Source organism: Carcharhinus amblyrhynchos, chromosome 31 (genome assembly GCF_965287045.1).
Source record: "Carcharhinus amblyrhynchos chromosome 31, sCarAmb.v2.hapA, whole genome shotgun sequence".
NCBI lineage: Eukaryota > Metazoa > Chordata > Chondrichthyes > Carcharhiniformes > Carcharhinidae > Carcharhinus > Carcharhinus amblyrhynchos.
Window position 1 is genome coordinate 20,540,691 of NC_137354.1, and position 13,820 is coordinate 20,554,510.

General features: G+C 42.3%; 1 protein-coding gene across 1 annotated transcript in view; it reads left to right on the top strand.

The window, feature by feature from the left end:
* The window catches only part of LOC145360538 (glutamate dehydrogenase, mitochondrial), a 94,620-nt gene that overhangs the window by 25,342 nt on the left and 55,458 nt on the right, over positions 1-13,820 (top strand). Inside the window, exons 4-5 of the mRNA XM_080215810.1 lie at positions 6,320-6,383; positions 11,819-11,913. Of these exons, the coding sequence (XP_080071936.1) occupies positions 6,320-6,383; positions 11,819-11,913 (159 nt within the window). The remainder of the gene's footprint in view (positions 1-6,319; positions 6,384-11,818; positions 11,914-13,820) is intronic.

Sequence of the window (13,820 nt, forward strand, 5' to 3'; positions counted from 1 at the left end):
CATTGCTGGGTGGAGACAAAGATCAACTTAATATGAGGTAGGTCCATTCAAGAGTCTTATTGGAGCAGGGAAGAAGCTGTTCTTAAGTGGGTTGGTACGTGTCCTCAGACTTTTGTACTCTCTTTCCCCTGACAGAAGGAGATGGAAGAGAGCATGTCTGGGTGTGTGGGATCCTTGATTATGCTGGCTGCTTTTCCGAGGGAGCAGGAAGTGTAGACAGAATCATTGGATAGGTGGCTGGGCTTGCATGATAAACTGGGCTGCGTTCACAACTCCTCATGGTTTCATGTGGCCTTGGTAAAAGCAGGAACCGTATCAAGTTGTGATACATCCAGAAAGGATGCTTTCTATGGTGCAGTGACCAAAGTGCAGCTGAAAATCCATATAAGTGAAAATATTGGTGTCACAGATAATAGAATTAATAATAAGGAAACAATCCTGCCTTAAAACTGTAACATCACATTTCCTAAGTCATTTAAAGAGCTGAAAGGCATCTGATAATGAAGCTGTTGGAGCTTGCCAGCATTCCTAGGTGCTCTTGAATTATCACATTTTTCCATGCATATACAGGGCCTTAACAAAGATTCAGCCACTTCTAAACTTAGCGGGAGCTCAGCGTGAAGCCAGATATAAAAGAAAGGATTACATTAGACTGAAAATGATCCACCCTGAGACAGGGATATACAATCCAGTACAGGTTGTGCAGCTTAGAATCATAGAATCCCTACAGTGCAGAAAGAGGCCATTCAACCATCGAGTCTGCACTGACCACAATCCCACCCAGGTCCTATTCCCATAACCCCACATATTTACACTGCAAATCCACTTGACACCAGGGTCAATTTAGGATGGCCAGTCAACCTAATCTGCATATCTTTGGAGTATGGGAGGAAACCCACGCGGACATGAGTCCATGAGAACTCCACACAGACGGTGACCCGAGGCCAGAATTGAACCCAGATCCCTGGCACTATGAAACAGCAGTGCTAATCACTGTGCTGCTCAATTGCAACTGCTCAAAGGCTGATAGCACCCTTGTCGAATTCCAGAATGTGTTTTGGACAACTAAGGTAGCTCTCTGTACTCTTTAAAAAAAAATTTGAGCAGATCAAGGCTGGAGCACAAAGTCTAACAAAATAGAGAAATGACTATGCGAAAGGATTGCTCAAATATTTGATGGAGGCTACTTTTTAGAAACGAACAATGGAGAATTAGTTCAGTTATGGATGTGAACTATACTGTCCAGGCATGTATTTAAAGTAAATGGTTGTGTGCTGTAATAATTGAGAGACATTGACCTGTTCTTAGTTGTCCATTGAGGGGTGAAAAGTGGGCATTATTGTGAATTGTGGCTAATCTGTATTCAGGTGTTGAAGCAGTGTAGTCAAAAGAGTAGTGTTTTTAAAAGTTGAAACAAGTTTTACCACTGAGTACAGTACCCTTCTGCAATGCTATAGTACTCATTAAGACTTCAACATAAAATATCATCCTAATGCAATATCTCATGTTGCACCCTTCTGCAAAACACTTCTCCATTTCCTCTCCGCCCTCTGTTTTCCTTTCTCTTTCTCCCCCACCATGCCTCCAAAAAGAGAAGAGCATGTGTGAAGCAACAATTCGGTGTTTCAGGTAATAGAAAAGGGTTATAAAAATAGCATTTCTGTCACAGTCTGGGAGCAGCTTTGACATTGACATGGATCCAGCTCACTTTAATTAGAAATAATGTGATGTCATGTTAGAATAGTCAATCAGACGTGCACACAGCCAGTGGCTGCCTTCCGACTAGAACATGATCCTAGGCCACACCTGCTTGGCTGATTAAAACTGTCATAGATATCCTTGCATTGATTTAGAGGTTTTCCCTTTTGTATTACTGAAGGTAAGTCACTATTTTTTTGGAACTTAGTTCAGAAGACACACACACACTTGTACTCTTCAAGCCATCCAAGAGCAACTCCCATTTTTCTACTATTTGTGCAACTAGTTTTTATATTATGCTGCTGCCTGCTAAACTTCAAAAAAAAGGGTGTTGTGGGATTTCTTTCAACTTCACTTCATCCAGGTTCTAGTGCTTTATTCTAATCCTGGAAATATAAGAGCTTGTGCTTGGATATGTTGTATCTGTGCAATAGATACCAGTTGAAGGGAATATTCTTCCCTTTTTTCTTTCCTTCTCTTCGCCTGCCCTAAACTCTGTGCAAATTATCTGTAATGTCATACGCTGAGCAAGTCGAGCTGGACATTGTTAAAAGCAAATCACAGTGCTTTCAAATTACTGAAGGTTTTGACATATATGCTCCCATAGAAGATGGATATTTCCAATTCATTTTGGAAGCATTGCAGCAACATCAAGTTATCCTGTATGAAAATTAGATTATGTTTAAAGCATCGGTCCTTCCTACCAACTCGCAGCAAGTAGACAACTGGCTATTCGGCTGTTCTGCTGACCAATATAAAATTTATGTTAGAGTGTGTCATGAGGGGACATAGGCTCAAGATGAGGAGCAGTAGATTTAGGGGGGGGATGTGAGGGAAAAGCTTTTTACCCAGAGGATGGTGACAGTCTGGAATGTGCTGCCTGGGAGGATGGTAGAGATGGGTTCCCTCGCATGCTTTAAAAAAGTTCTTGGATGAGTACTTGGCACATGATAACGTTCAGGGCTATGGGCCAAGTGCTGGCAGATGGGATTAGGTGGAACGTCAAGTGTTTCTAATGTCAGTGTGGACTTGATGGGACAAAGGGCAATCTTCTGCGCTGTATGATTCTATCCAGCACTCTTACCAACTGCCACATTGTAGTATCTGGAATTCTGGGATTGCATCTATTGATTCTGTTTTTTGACTGCTGATGTCTCTTATCCCTCAGAAATCTATGCTAACATTTGTTTCCCGTTCTCAGATAACCACTAATAGTTGTCAGACTCACTGGTCTCTAACAGCAGCCTGATGTTAGCGTCCCACCTCTTTGCAGCACCACATTCCCTCGGTGTCATTCACTAGATTTGCACTGTCCTACAACTCTTGTGAGACCTCAACACCAACACCATCAGGGAATCACCAAGGAGCTTTATGATTGGATGAAAGTGCAAACTCAGACTCACCTTGTGTCTTATTAACTGGCATATTTGATTTTGTTTTAGAATCATAGAATATCTACAGTACAGAAAGTGGCCATTCAGCCATTGAGCCTGAACTGACGACAAACCCATCTAGGCCCCGTCCAAGTAATCCCATGTATTTATCCTGCTAATCTCCCCAAAACTAAGGGGCAATTTAGCACAGTCAATCAACCTATCCTGCACACCTTTAGATTGTGGGAGGGAATCTGGGGAAAACCCATGGGGAGGATGTGCAAACTCCACAGACAGTCACCCAAGCCGAAATTGAACTCTGGTCCCTTGCGCTGTGAGGCAGTAGTGATAACTGGCATTGCCCATGCCTGGAGCATGCTGGGTAACAGAAAACAGCAACAAATATATTAAAATAAATGTATCTCTGTGTGTGTGTATCACACCTAGCATGTGTACATATATTTATCACATTCATCACATGTTTTGCTTTTGCACTTCCTTTCATTTTACCCAAAATTTTATATCTGTATATATTCAGAATTATGAGCTAATTGTAAAACAGAATAGGGAAAAAAGCTCATTTTCTGTAATAGAATATAAAAATGAAGTACTTATTTCGTACTCTGTTGTTTATTTTAGCTGGGCAAGGTTGCCTCCTTCATCTCTCAGTACCTTCCACATTTTGGGTGTTCACCCATTTTTCAACAAAGAAAAGGATATTGACTAGCTGCATTCAAATGTCCAAATTTTAAGTTGATGTGTTTTTTAAGAAAAAACAAAATGACTAGTGTAAAGTTATTTCTCTAAAGGCTAGCGATTTTTGGTAATCATTAACTATCCATTCTGTTGGGAGGCCTCTAGGATTAGGTACACCCCCTCCATTAAAATGGGGATAGAAATGTGCATACTGCCAGTCAGGGTTTAAACTGGAGGGCACTCTGTACCTGTAAAACTTGTAGTAGCTGTTGTAGTTTCCACCACTTTACTTACTCAAAAGTTTTACCTTGGTGCCCTTATTTGCAAGATGGACAAAGGACAAACACAAAGGTTCAATAAGTTTATTAATAATATATTAACCCTTAAATTACCCACATAAAACAAGAGGATTTTATATTTCAAAAATATACTTTATTCATAAAAAAACTCTCAAGCCATTGCAAAATGACATCCGATAATTACAAAGTGCAAAAAAAAGATTTTTTTTACAATACTGCACAATGCTTATTTACAAGACATTACATTCATTACATTTCAGTCCTTTAAACAATAAACTTTGATTACATTTCACTGTGTGCTGTTTTTTCAGATTAGCACACAGTTACGCAGTCCGAGGGCATTCTACAGTTACTGAGCCCTTGGTCTGCCTCGTTTGAAAGGCTTCAGACTGTGGCCTTTCCCCGTTGTGCCTTTGTGGCGGCTGGCCCAAGCTTGAGCGCGTTCCTCAGCATGTAGTCCTGGACCTTACACTGGAAGATCAAGTTTCAGGTGGACCAAAGTGCGTCCTTCAATGAGCTGATGACCCTCCGGCAACAGTTGATATTTGTCTTGGTGTGCATCCCTGGAAGCAGCCCATAGAGCACAGAGTCCTGCGTCACTGAGCTGCTGGGGATGAACCTCAAAGAATACCACTGCATCTCAGTCTAGATCTTCTTTGCAAAAGCACATTCCACAAGGTGTGCAACTGCCTCATCACTCCTGCAGCTGCTTTGAGGGCATTGCATCGTGATGTTGAGACCTTGAGCATGCATTGAAGGATCTGACGGAAGTGCCCTTCTCACCACCAGCCAAGCCAGGTTTTGGTGCTTGTTTGAGTTCTGGTGATGAGGCATTCTGTCAGATGACACTGACAGTCTGCTCAGGGAACCATCCAACAGGGTTCACCATCTCCTTTTCTCTCAGGCCTCAAGGATATTACATGCTGACCACTGCTTGATCACCATGTGGTCAAAGGTGTGTTTCCGAAAAAATCCCTCCACAAAGGAGAGGTGCTGTGGTACGGTCCAACTTCTGTGAATACCTACAGCAAGATCTGAATTTGAAACATAGCCCTGCTCCAACACTGGAGGGGGATTTGCCTAGTGGTATTATCACTCAAACTCAGCTAATGTCCCGGGGACTTGAATTCAATAAAAAAAAATCTGGAATTAGGAATTGACTGACCATGAAACCATTGTCGATTGTCAGAAAAACCCATCTGGTTCATTAATGTCCTTTACCTGGTCTGGCCTCCAAAACCACAGCAATGTGGCTGACTCTCAACTGCCCTCGGGCAGCTAGGGGATAAGCAACAAATGCTGTGATGTGGAGATGCTGGCCATGTCCCATGATTGAATGAGAAAAAGTTGTCAAGCTGTGACTCGAGGTTAAATTCTGAAGCTTCAGTGTAGAAGTGAGGATATACTGTCTTTCGGATGAGACAGCCTTCTGAAGTTGATGTAAAAGATTCTATGATACTATCTTAAAATAGAACTGGGCACTCTCTTTGGTATCCTGGCCAAGTTTAATCCTTCACACGAACAGATTATTTGTCATTATCTCATCAGTCCTCATGAAGGGTACTGTGTGTAAATTGGCTGCCAGTTTTTCTTCATTACAGCAGTGGCTTCACTTCAAAAAGTACATTATTGGCTGTAAAATACTTTATAATGCCCCAGGATACCTCAATCCAAGTTTCTTTTTAATATTCTGTCTCCAAAAACCATTTAGTATTGCCTATGTTAGCTAATTTCTGATGTCTTTTAATGCTGTATGTTCTTTCTTTGTTCCCCTGACATTCATTTAATTATCTTTTAGTTAAACAGTGAATGGGTTAAGCAGGGTTGGGTGGGGAGAGGGCCTGGGTAAGATACCACAGAGTTGGTGCAGACTGGATGGATTGAATGGCCTCTTCTGCCAGGAAGGATTCTATGATTCACAGCGCGCTACATTATCATCGTATTGATGTTTTCTATAGTTTTGGTTTGCAGAATAATTTGATTACTTTGGAATGTTTTTGAATGTTTGTATCATGCTTGCAATCACTTGCCTGTTAGTGTTTTCAGTTGAATTAAGTTTTGAATTTATTATATAAGTGAAGAGAATGGCCTTTGTCCAGCGTTATACATCAAAAACTAGGTTTTGCTGGTTCGTACCTGAACCTTAATAAAAATCATAGTTCTAAACAACATTGAGCTATGTTTTGGCCTGTATCGTGATTTGTATTGCACCAGCGGATATCCCAGACTGACTCCCTTTCCCCACTATTGCAGGATTCTGAATTGGAAAAAATTACAAGAAGGTTTACCATTGAGCTGGCAAAAAAAGGATTTATTGGTAAGTTTGTACAGAAGTCTTTCCAACTATTTTATATTTTTGTGTAATACTCATCTGTTCTTTGGAAACTGTCCCTTTGTATTGCGGCTTGAATCAAACAACACTAAGCCAACAGATAATTGTGCATGTGTTTTATCTGAATGCCTTCCAGTTCCATTTTCTGACCGCCCGGATCTTTAAATGAAGTTGCACAGTGGAGAACAAGTGGAAAATTTTACTGATGGTCTATATAGCGAGCTGAATACCTTAATTTGCTAGCAAGAGAAAAGTTTAGGGAGGGACTTGCTTCTCCAGAGACAGCAAATATCTCAGTACAGATGCTTCCATCTGAAAACTGTCTAGATAGATGTAGAAGCATCCCACAAGGTTTATTTTTGGGGCTACTTGAAGTGGTATGTGTTTCTTTTAAAAGTGTTAGCTATTGGAGAAAGCCGGATAGTCTATTAGAGAAGAATGATGTGGTGCCTCAGGTAAACAAGACATCAGGAGCAATGCCCCCAAACAGGTAAGATGATTTATTAAAAAAAACTAATGGAATACTGTGTTTAAGAGATGTAGCAGTTAAGGTGAGACATAATTGCCAGTCTGTGTAAGTCCTTAGGCCAAGAACATATTATACCCATGTTGCGTACTGTAGGAATGATACGGAAGTAAGCGTGAGGGCGTATCCCTGGGATGCAGAAATAAAAGTACAAAAAGACTGGGCAAACGCGCAATACCACAGATGCTGCAGCTCGGAAATAAAGACAGAATTACTGAGTGGGTTAGGCAGAATCTGTTGCCAGGCATGTCGATGACTTAACCTCCCCTCCAATAAAAGCTAAGTGTTGATTTGATAAGATATTTAAATTTATGAAATGTTAGGGCAGAGTAAATCAAAACAGACCATACCACAATGAATTGAGAACTAGGAAATATAGGGGATTTTCTTCATTGCAGCGCTAATGTAAGCCAATTGTGACACTAATAAATAATCTTCTACTGGATGTGAATAAGGAGAAATGGATGGAGAGCAGGATGACCTCAGTTTTGCACAGCCAGCTTGACAGATTGTGGGCTACATTACCAGAGTGATTGATGTAGAGACCCTGGGCTGAATTTTGACCTTAAATGGGCAGATTTCGTTTTGTGGTGGTTGAAGTTGGAAGAGTCATTTCCTGAGCCAGACACTCCTAACTCACCCACTTTTGGCTTTAATTGAGATCAGAGATGGGTGGTGGATTGTCATGTGGATTCTCACGCCTGCTCTCTGACATGCCATGGAGCTAAAACTTCACAGCACGGGGAGGAACCCCCCACCAAACTATTGTCAAAGTTGCAGAATAGGTTAAGAATGCATCTAGGGTGTCTTAGTGATTATGTCACTGGATTAGCAATAATCCAGAGAATCCAAACTCCAATTCCACCATGACTACTTGAGAATTTGAATTATATTTTTTTAATTTTGGAAAAGTTTAGTAAGAGTGATAGTGAAGCAGTCAGATTATCATCAAAATCAAATGTTTGACTCATGTCCTTTAAGGAAAGAAAGGTGCTATCTTTTTGAATGAGGTGGGAGAAAGAGAGGCAGAGAGTGACTGTAAAGAAACCTTTTGAGCATAATTCAGTACTATTTCATCTCTAGTCATTTAGCTCCACGTACAGTTTACCATCAGGAGGACAAGTCCTCAGTTTAAGTCAATGTTCAACCTATCAATGATCTTAATTCCACCTGTACAACATTGCCTGCTTCCATTTTAACCCCCTCGCCCTAAACTGATAGCCATGCTTTGATCAATTCCAGACTTCTGACCTATATGTGACCGCAGCCCCACCCTAACATGGGTGACAACTGAGTGACTGCATAGCATGTCACTCAGTTGTGTCAACAGAAGGTGGCTATTCTTTCAGAAACTAGACGTGGGTTGTACAAAATGCTGAGAATGAATTAAAAAAGAAAATTGGTAGTTGAAGGACAGTGGAATAAAGATATGATACGATGCACTCCATGTCCAAGTGCAATAAGACCTGGACAACATCCAGGCTTGGGCTGACAAGTGGCAAGTAACATTCATCCACGCAGGTGCCAGGCAATGGCCATCTACAATGAGAGATAATGTAACCATTGTTTCGCTTCTAGATGACCCTTCGTTGGCTCTATTCTCTCCCCACAAATGCTGTCAGACTTGCTGAGATTTTCCAGCATTTTCTGTTTTTGTAGCTATATATGTATTATGGCTACAAGAGCAGGTCAGAGCTAGGATTCCCTTGGTGAGTAACTCACCTCCTCACTCCTCAAAGCCTGTCCACCATGATTTACAAGGCACAAGTCATGCGTGCGACAGAGTACCCTCCACTTGACTGGGTAAGTGTAGTTCCCAAACAATACTTGAGAAGCTTAACACCATTCAGGACAGAGCAGTTCTGTTTGATTGACAGGATTCTAGAAACAGTAGCAGCCATATGTACCATCTTTAGGATGCACTGCAGAACTCACCAAGGCTCCTTAGGCAGCACCTTTCAAACCCACGGCCACTATAGAAGAAAGGGGCAGCAGATACATGGAAATACCATCGCCTGGAAGGTCCCCTCCAAGTCATTCACCATCCTGACTTAAAATAGTTGCTGGGTCAAAATCCTGGAACTCCCTTACAGAATTGTGGGTGTAAACACAACACACAGGTTGCAGGGATTCAAGAATGCAGGTCACCAGCACCACTTCAGGGTTAACTAGGGATGGGCTATAAATGCTAGCCTAGCCAACTACATCCCATAAATAAACTTTAAAAAATGGCTACATGGAATAAGGAATGTTGATGTGAAAGATTAACAACCCAAACTTGTTTAACCTGTTTCATTATAATAAAAGGAAATCTACATGTGTTTTCGACTAATACCAACGAGGGAGTGTCCAAGAGGGCTATTGAAGATGCTTTGGGTGTGGAGATGTTTTAAGTTCCAGGGAGCAACCGAAAAATCTGTCACCAATAACGTGAGAAACGAGGGGTGAGATGCTCTCGATAGTTAGGCTTGGAATTTCTTGTGTTGAAGGGAGAGTAGACCTGAAGGAGCGGTGTAAGGTAGACCATGACGACTAAAGTGTTTCGGTTGGAATCTTATCACAGTTCATATCGGCAGGATTTTGCAATCTGGCTGCAGTGAACCAAGATTTGGAATTATTATCTTAGCGGTGAGCTCTGTAATCTCTCACCATTTAGATAATTTTTTTTTATTCGCCCAGACAAAATGGTCAATTTTCCCATATTATACTCCATTTGCAAGATCTTAGCCTACTTGCTTAACCTATCTATATCTCTTTGTAACCTCCAGTGTCCTGTTTGCATCTTATTTTTCTACCTATCTTTGTGCATTCAGCAAGTTTAACAACCACATCCGAAGTGCCTTCATTCTTAATTTTATAGAATCATAGAATCCTACAGTGCAGAAGGAGACCATTCAACCCATCAAGTCTGCACTGACCACAATCCCACCCAGGCCTTGTTCCTGTAACCGCATATATTTACCCTGCTAATCCTCCTGACACTAAGGGTCAATTTGGCATGGCCAGTCAACCTAACCGGCATATCCTTGGACTATGGGAGGAAACCGGAGTGCCCAGAGGAAGCCCACACAGACATGGGGAGAACATGCAAACTCCATACAGACAGTGACCTGAGGCCAGAATTGAACCTGGGTGCCTGGTGCTATGAATCAACAGTGCTTGGTGCTGTGCCTTAGGGCAGTCTTTATATCCAATTCTATGGAAGCTATGTGATCACAGTGAATGCTGCCTAATCATGCCCTGGTTGACCTTGACTTGTGCCTTTTCCAATTTGGAACTGTTAAGTTCTAATAATTGTAAATGCTGGTCTAGCAACCCAGAGATCAAGGAAAAATAAATCAGAATGGTTCATGGATACCCTTCGGACAAGGGTCGTCCCGACCTATTTTGGCCTATATTTGACTCCAGTCCACACCAAATGGTTGACTCAGAATGCCTGAAGGCAACTAGAAGTTGGACAATAAATGCTGGGTTGAGGGTATCACTAAAACAAATGTTTTAAAAATTCTTTTTCTTTTCCCTGTGTACACTTCACCTGTGTGTAAGTATATGTGTACGTCTCAGCCCAATGAATGTAGATTTATGAGATTATAAGTGTTGCCTGTTTAGCTTAAACCAGTGTAAAGAGTTGCCTATTTCTCAATATTTATGCACACTCCTGTGTCTTTCTGGCCTAACATCAAGAAGGCAAGTACACATGTTAATACAAACGCTGCTGTCTGCAGCAAACCAAACACTGACTCACCTGCTTTGTTCGGGGATTGAGTATGGAGCTAAATGAATTTTGTCCAGCTGTGTGACATCTGAAGTTTACAGTGGTGCCCCATCAAAATCATAGAATTCCTACAATGGACTTTCAGCCCTCTTAAGTCTGCACCGACAACAATTCCATCCAGGTTCCATTGCTGTAACCCCACATATCAACCCTGACACTAAGGGACAATTTAGCATGAGCAATCCACCAAATCTGCAAATTTTTGGACTGTGGGAGGAAACTGGAGCACCCGGAGGAAACCCACGCAGACACGGGTTGAACGTGCAAACTCCATACTGACAGTGACCCAAGCCGTGATCAGTCAAGCTGCGAGGCAGCAGTGCTAACCACTATGCCACCGTTTATTTATTTAAATATCCCAAAGTTCTTCAGGAGTATTATCAGACAGTGATTTAGAATCATAGAATCCTTATGAGCGAATGCAAAAAGTAATTGGAAGCCAAGTTTTATCATTGCACGATTACGAGGGGTCTGCTTGAAGCTCAATGAAAATGTGAGCTTCAGGAAAGTGGTTGGATTTTCTTGTCTTCTCTCCCAGCAATCTAAAGAGTATAACAGTCGTTGGTATCCCATTTAGTCAGCTAGAATTGTTGTTACTGAAGGAGGAGAAATTATTAATAACACTCAAAAGTGAAAACTTCAATCCCACGTGGCTTCCTTCAAGTACAGGAGCCCGTGTCTATCAGAGGCTGGGCTGGGCTGCTCAGTGAAGATACAGGAGTGGGTGGCACAGTGGTTAGCACTGCTGCTTCACAGCGCCAGGGATTCAGTTTCGAATCTGACCTTGGCTCACTGTCTGTGTGGAGTTTGCACGTTCTCCCCGTGTCTAGGTGTTTCCTCCCACAGTCCAAAAATGTGTAGGTTAGATTGAGTGGCCATGCTAAATTGCCCCTTTGTGTAGGGGGATTAGCAGGGTAAATACCTGGGGTTGCGGGGATAGGGCCTGAATGGAATTTGGTCAGTGCAGACTTGATGGACAAAATGGCCATCTTCTGCACTGTAGGGATTCTATGGAGTGGGATACACGGGTTAGAATTTATGTTGTTAACAGGCTCACTATATTCATGTGAAGAGTCAAAATGTTTTAAGAGAGATTCAAATCTTCCTTTGCCTTCCTAGGACCTGGTATTGATGTGCCGGCCCCTGACATGAGCACAGGTGAGAGAGAGATGTCCTGGATTGCCGATACCTTTGCCACCACGATGGGACACCAGGTGAGTGCATGAAGGAAGTTGAATGGCATGCCAGGTGGTTCAATGCATACATCACCCCGATTCAATTCAATTAGATTATGTTCTAGAAAATTTTAAAAGTACCTGGATGAGCACTTGGCACATCATAACACTTAAGGTATGGGCCAAGTGTTTTTAGATGGGAGTTCAGGTGTTTCTCGCATTTTGGCGCAGACTCAATGGGTTGAAGGACTTCTTCTGTATTGCATGATTCTGTGGTTCTATGAAAATCCTTATTTGTGTAAGACGGATGGTTATTTAATGGAATTGGATGTGGATTTTACAGTTCAGATTTCCAGATTCTGAAGTTCAATTCAATTCCAACCAGGAAATTGCAGGGCCTAAGGTGGGCAATAAGGTGTGGAGGAAAGAAAAGAAGGGAAAGTATCAGTAGAAATTAACAGTTTCAGGCTGTTAGATAGGTAGCGCCATGCAGACCGAGGTAACTGAGTCCTAAAGGACATAGTTGCTCGACTGGGTCTGCAGCAGGCAGTGAGGGAACCAACAAGAGGAAAAAACATGCTTGATCTCTCCTTCACCAACCTACCTGCCACAACTGTCTGTGACAGTATTGATAGGAGTAATCACTGCACAGTCCTTTTATAGTTAAAGTCTCATCTTCACGATGAGGAAACACTCCATCATACTGTGTGGCACAACTGCCATGCTAAATGGGATAGACTTCAAACAGATCTAGCAACTGGAGACTGGGCAGCCATGAGGCATTGTGGGCCATCAGCAGCAGCATTGTACTCTTCAACATGATCTCATGACCTGGGATATCCCCCACTTTACCATTAGCACCAAGCCATGGGATCAATCCTAGTTCAGCAAACCGGGCAGGAGAACATGCCAGGAGGGTCAACCTGGTGAAGCTACACTTGAATGTAGCTCAAGTGTGGCTACCTTCCTCTTGAATGCCAAACAGTATAAACAACAAGTAAGAGACAGAGCTAAGCAATTCCACAACTAACAGATCAGATCTAATCTCTGTATTCCTGCTGCATTCAGTGGTGAATGCTGGTGGACAACTAAACAACTCACTGGAGAAGGAGACTCCACCAATACCCCCTTTCTCAATGATGGAGGAGCCCAGCGCACCTGTGCAAAAGATCAGGGTGAAGTTTTTGCAATAATCTTCAGCCAGAAGTGTCAAGTGATTGATCTATCTCGGCTGCCTCCTCTCCACTTGCCTGCATGGGTGTAGCTTTAATAATACTCAAGAAATTTGACACCATTCAGGACATAGCAGCACACACCCCATCCAGAAACATTCACCTTTCCCTCCACCCCCTCCCCCCACCACCACCACCCACCATGAGGCACAGTGGTAACAATGTCTGCACCGTCTGTAAGATACACTGCAGGAACTCAAGGTTCCTTAGATGCACCTTCCAACCCACAACAGCTACCATCTAGAAGGGCAAGGGCAGCAGATGCACGGGAACACCACCACATGGAGATCCCTCTCCAAGTCACTCCCCATCCTGACTTGGAAATATATTGGCTATTCCTTCACTGTTGCTGAGTCAAAATTCTGGAACTCCCTCCCTAACAGTGCTATGGCTGTACCTACACAAGTGACTAGCATCAAGAAGGCAGCTCACCCCCACCGCCTTCTCAAGGCCATTAGGATGGACAATGAGCACTGGACAAGCCAGTGACACCCACATCCTGTAAATGAATATCAATTGTAATTTTTCATTTCCACAATGCTTGATTAATTCAAGGTAATTATAACAAAAGGTAAGAACTTATTCCAATGAAACGGAAACCAGTTTTGATTGGTCCACAGTGAGCTGTGTATTTCGTTTGAAAGCCATTTCTACATTTGCATCTGCTGCTTACCCACTGTGGTGGGGTTCAAGTCTCATTTAGTTTGAGGAATA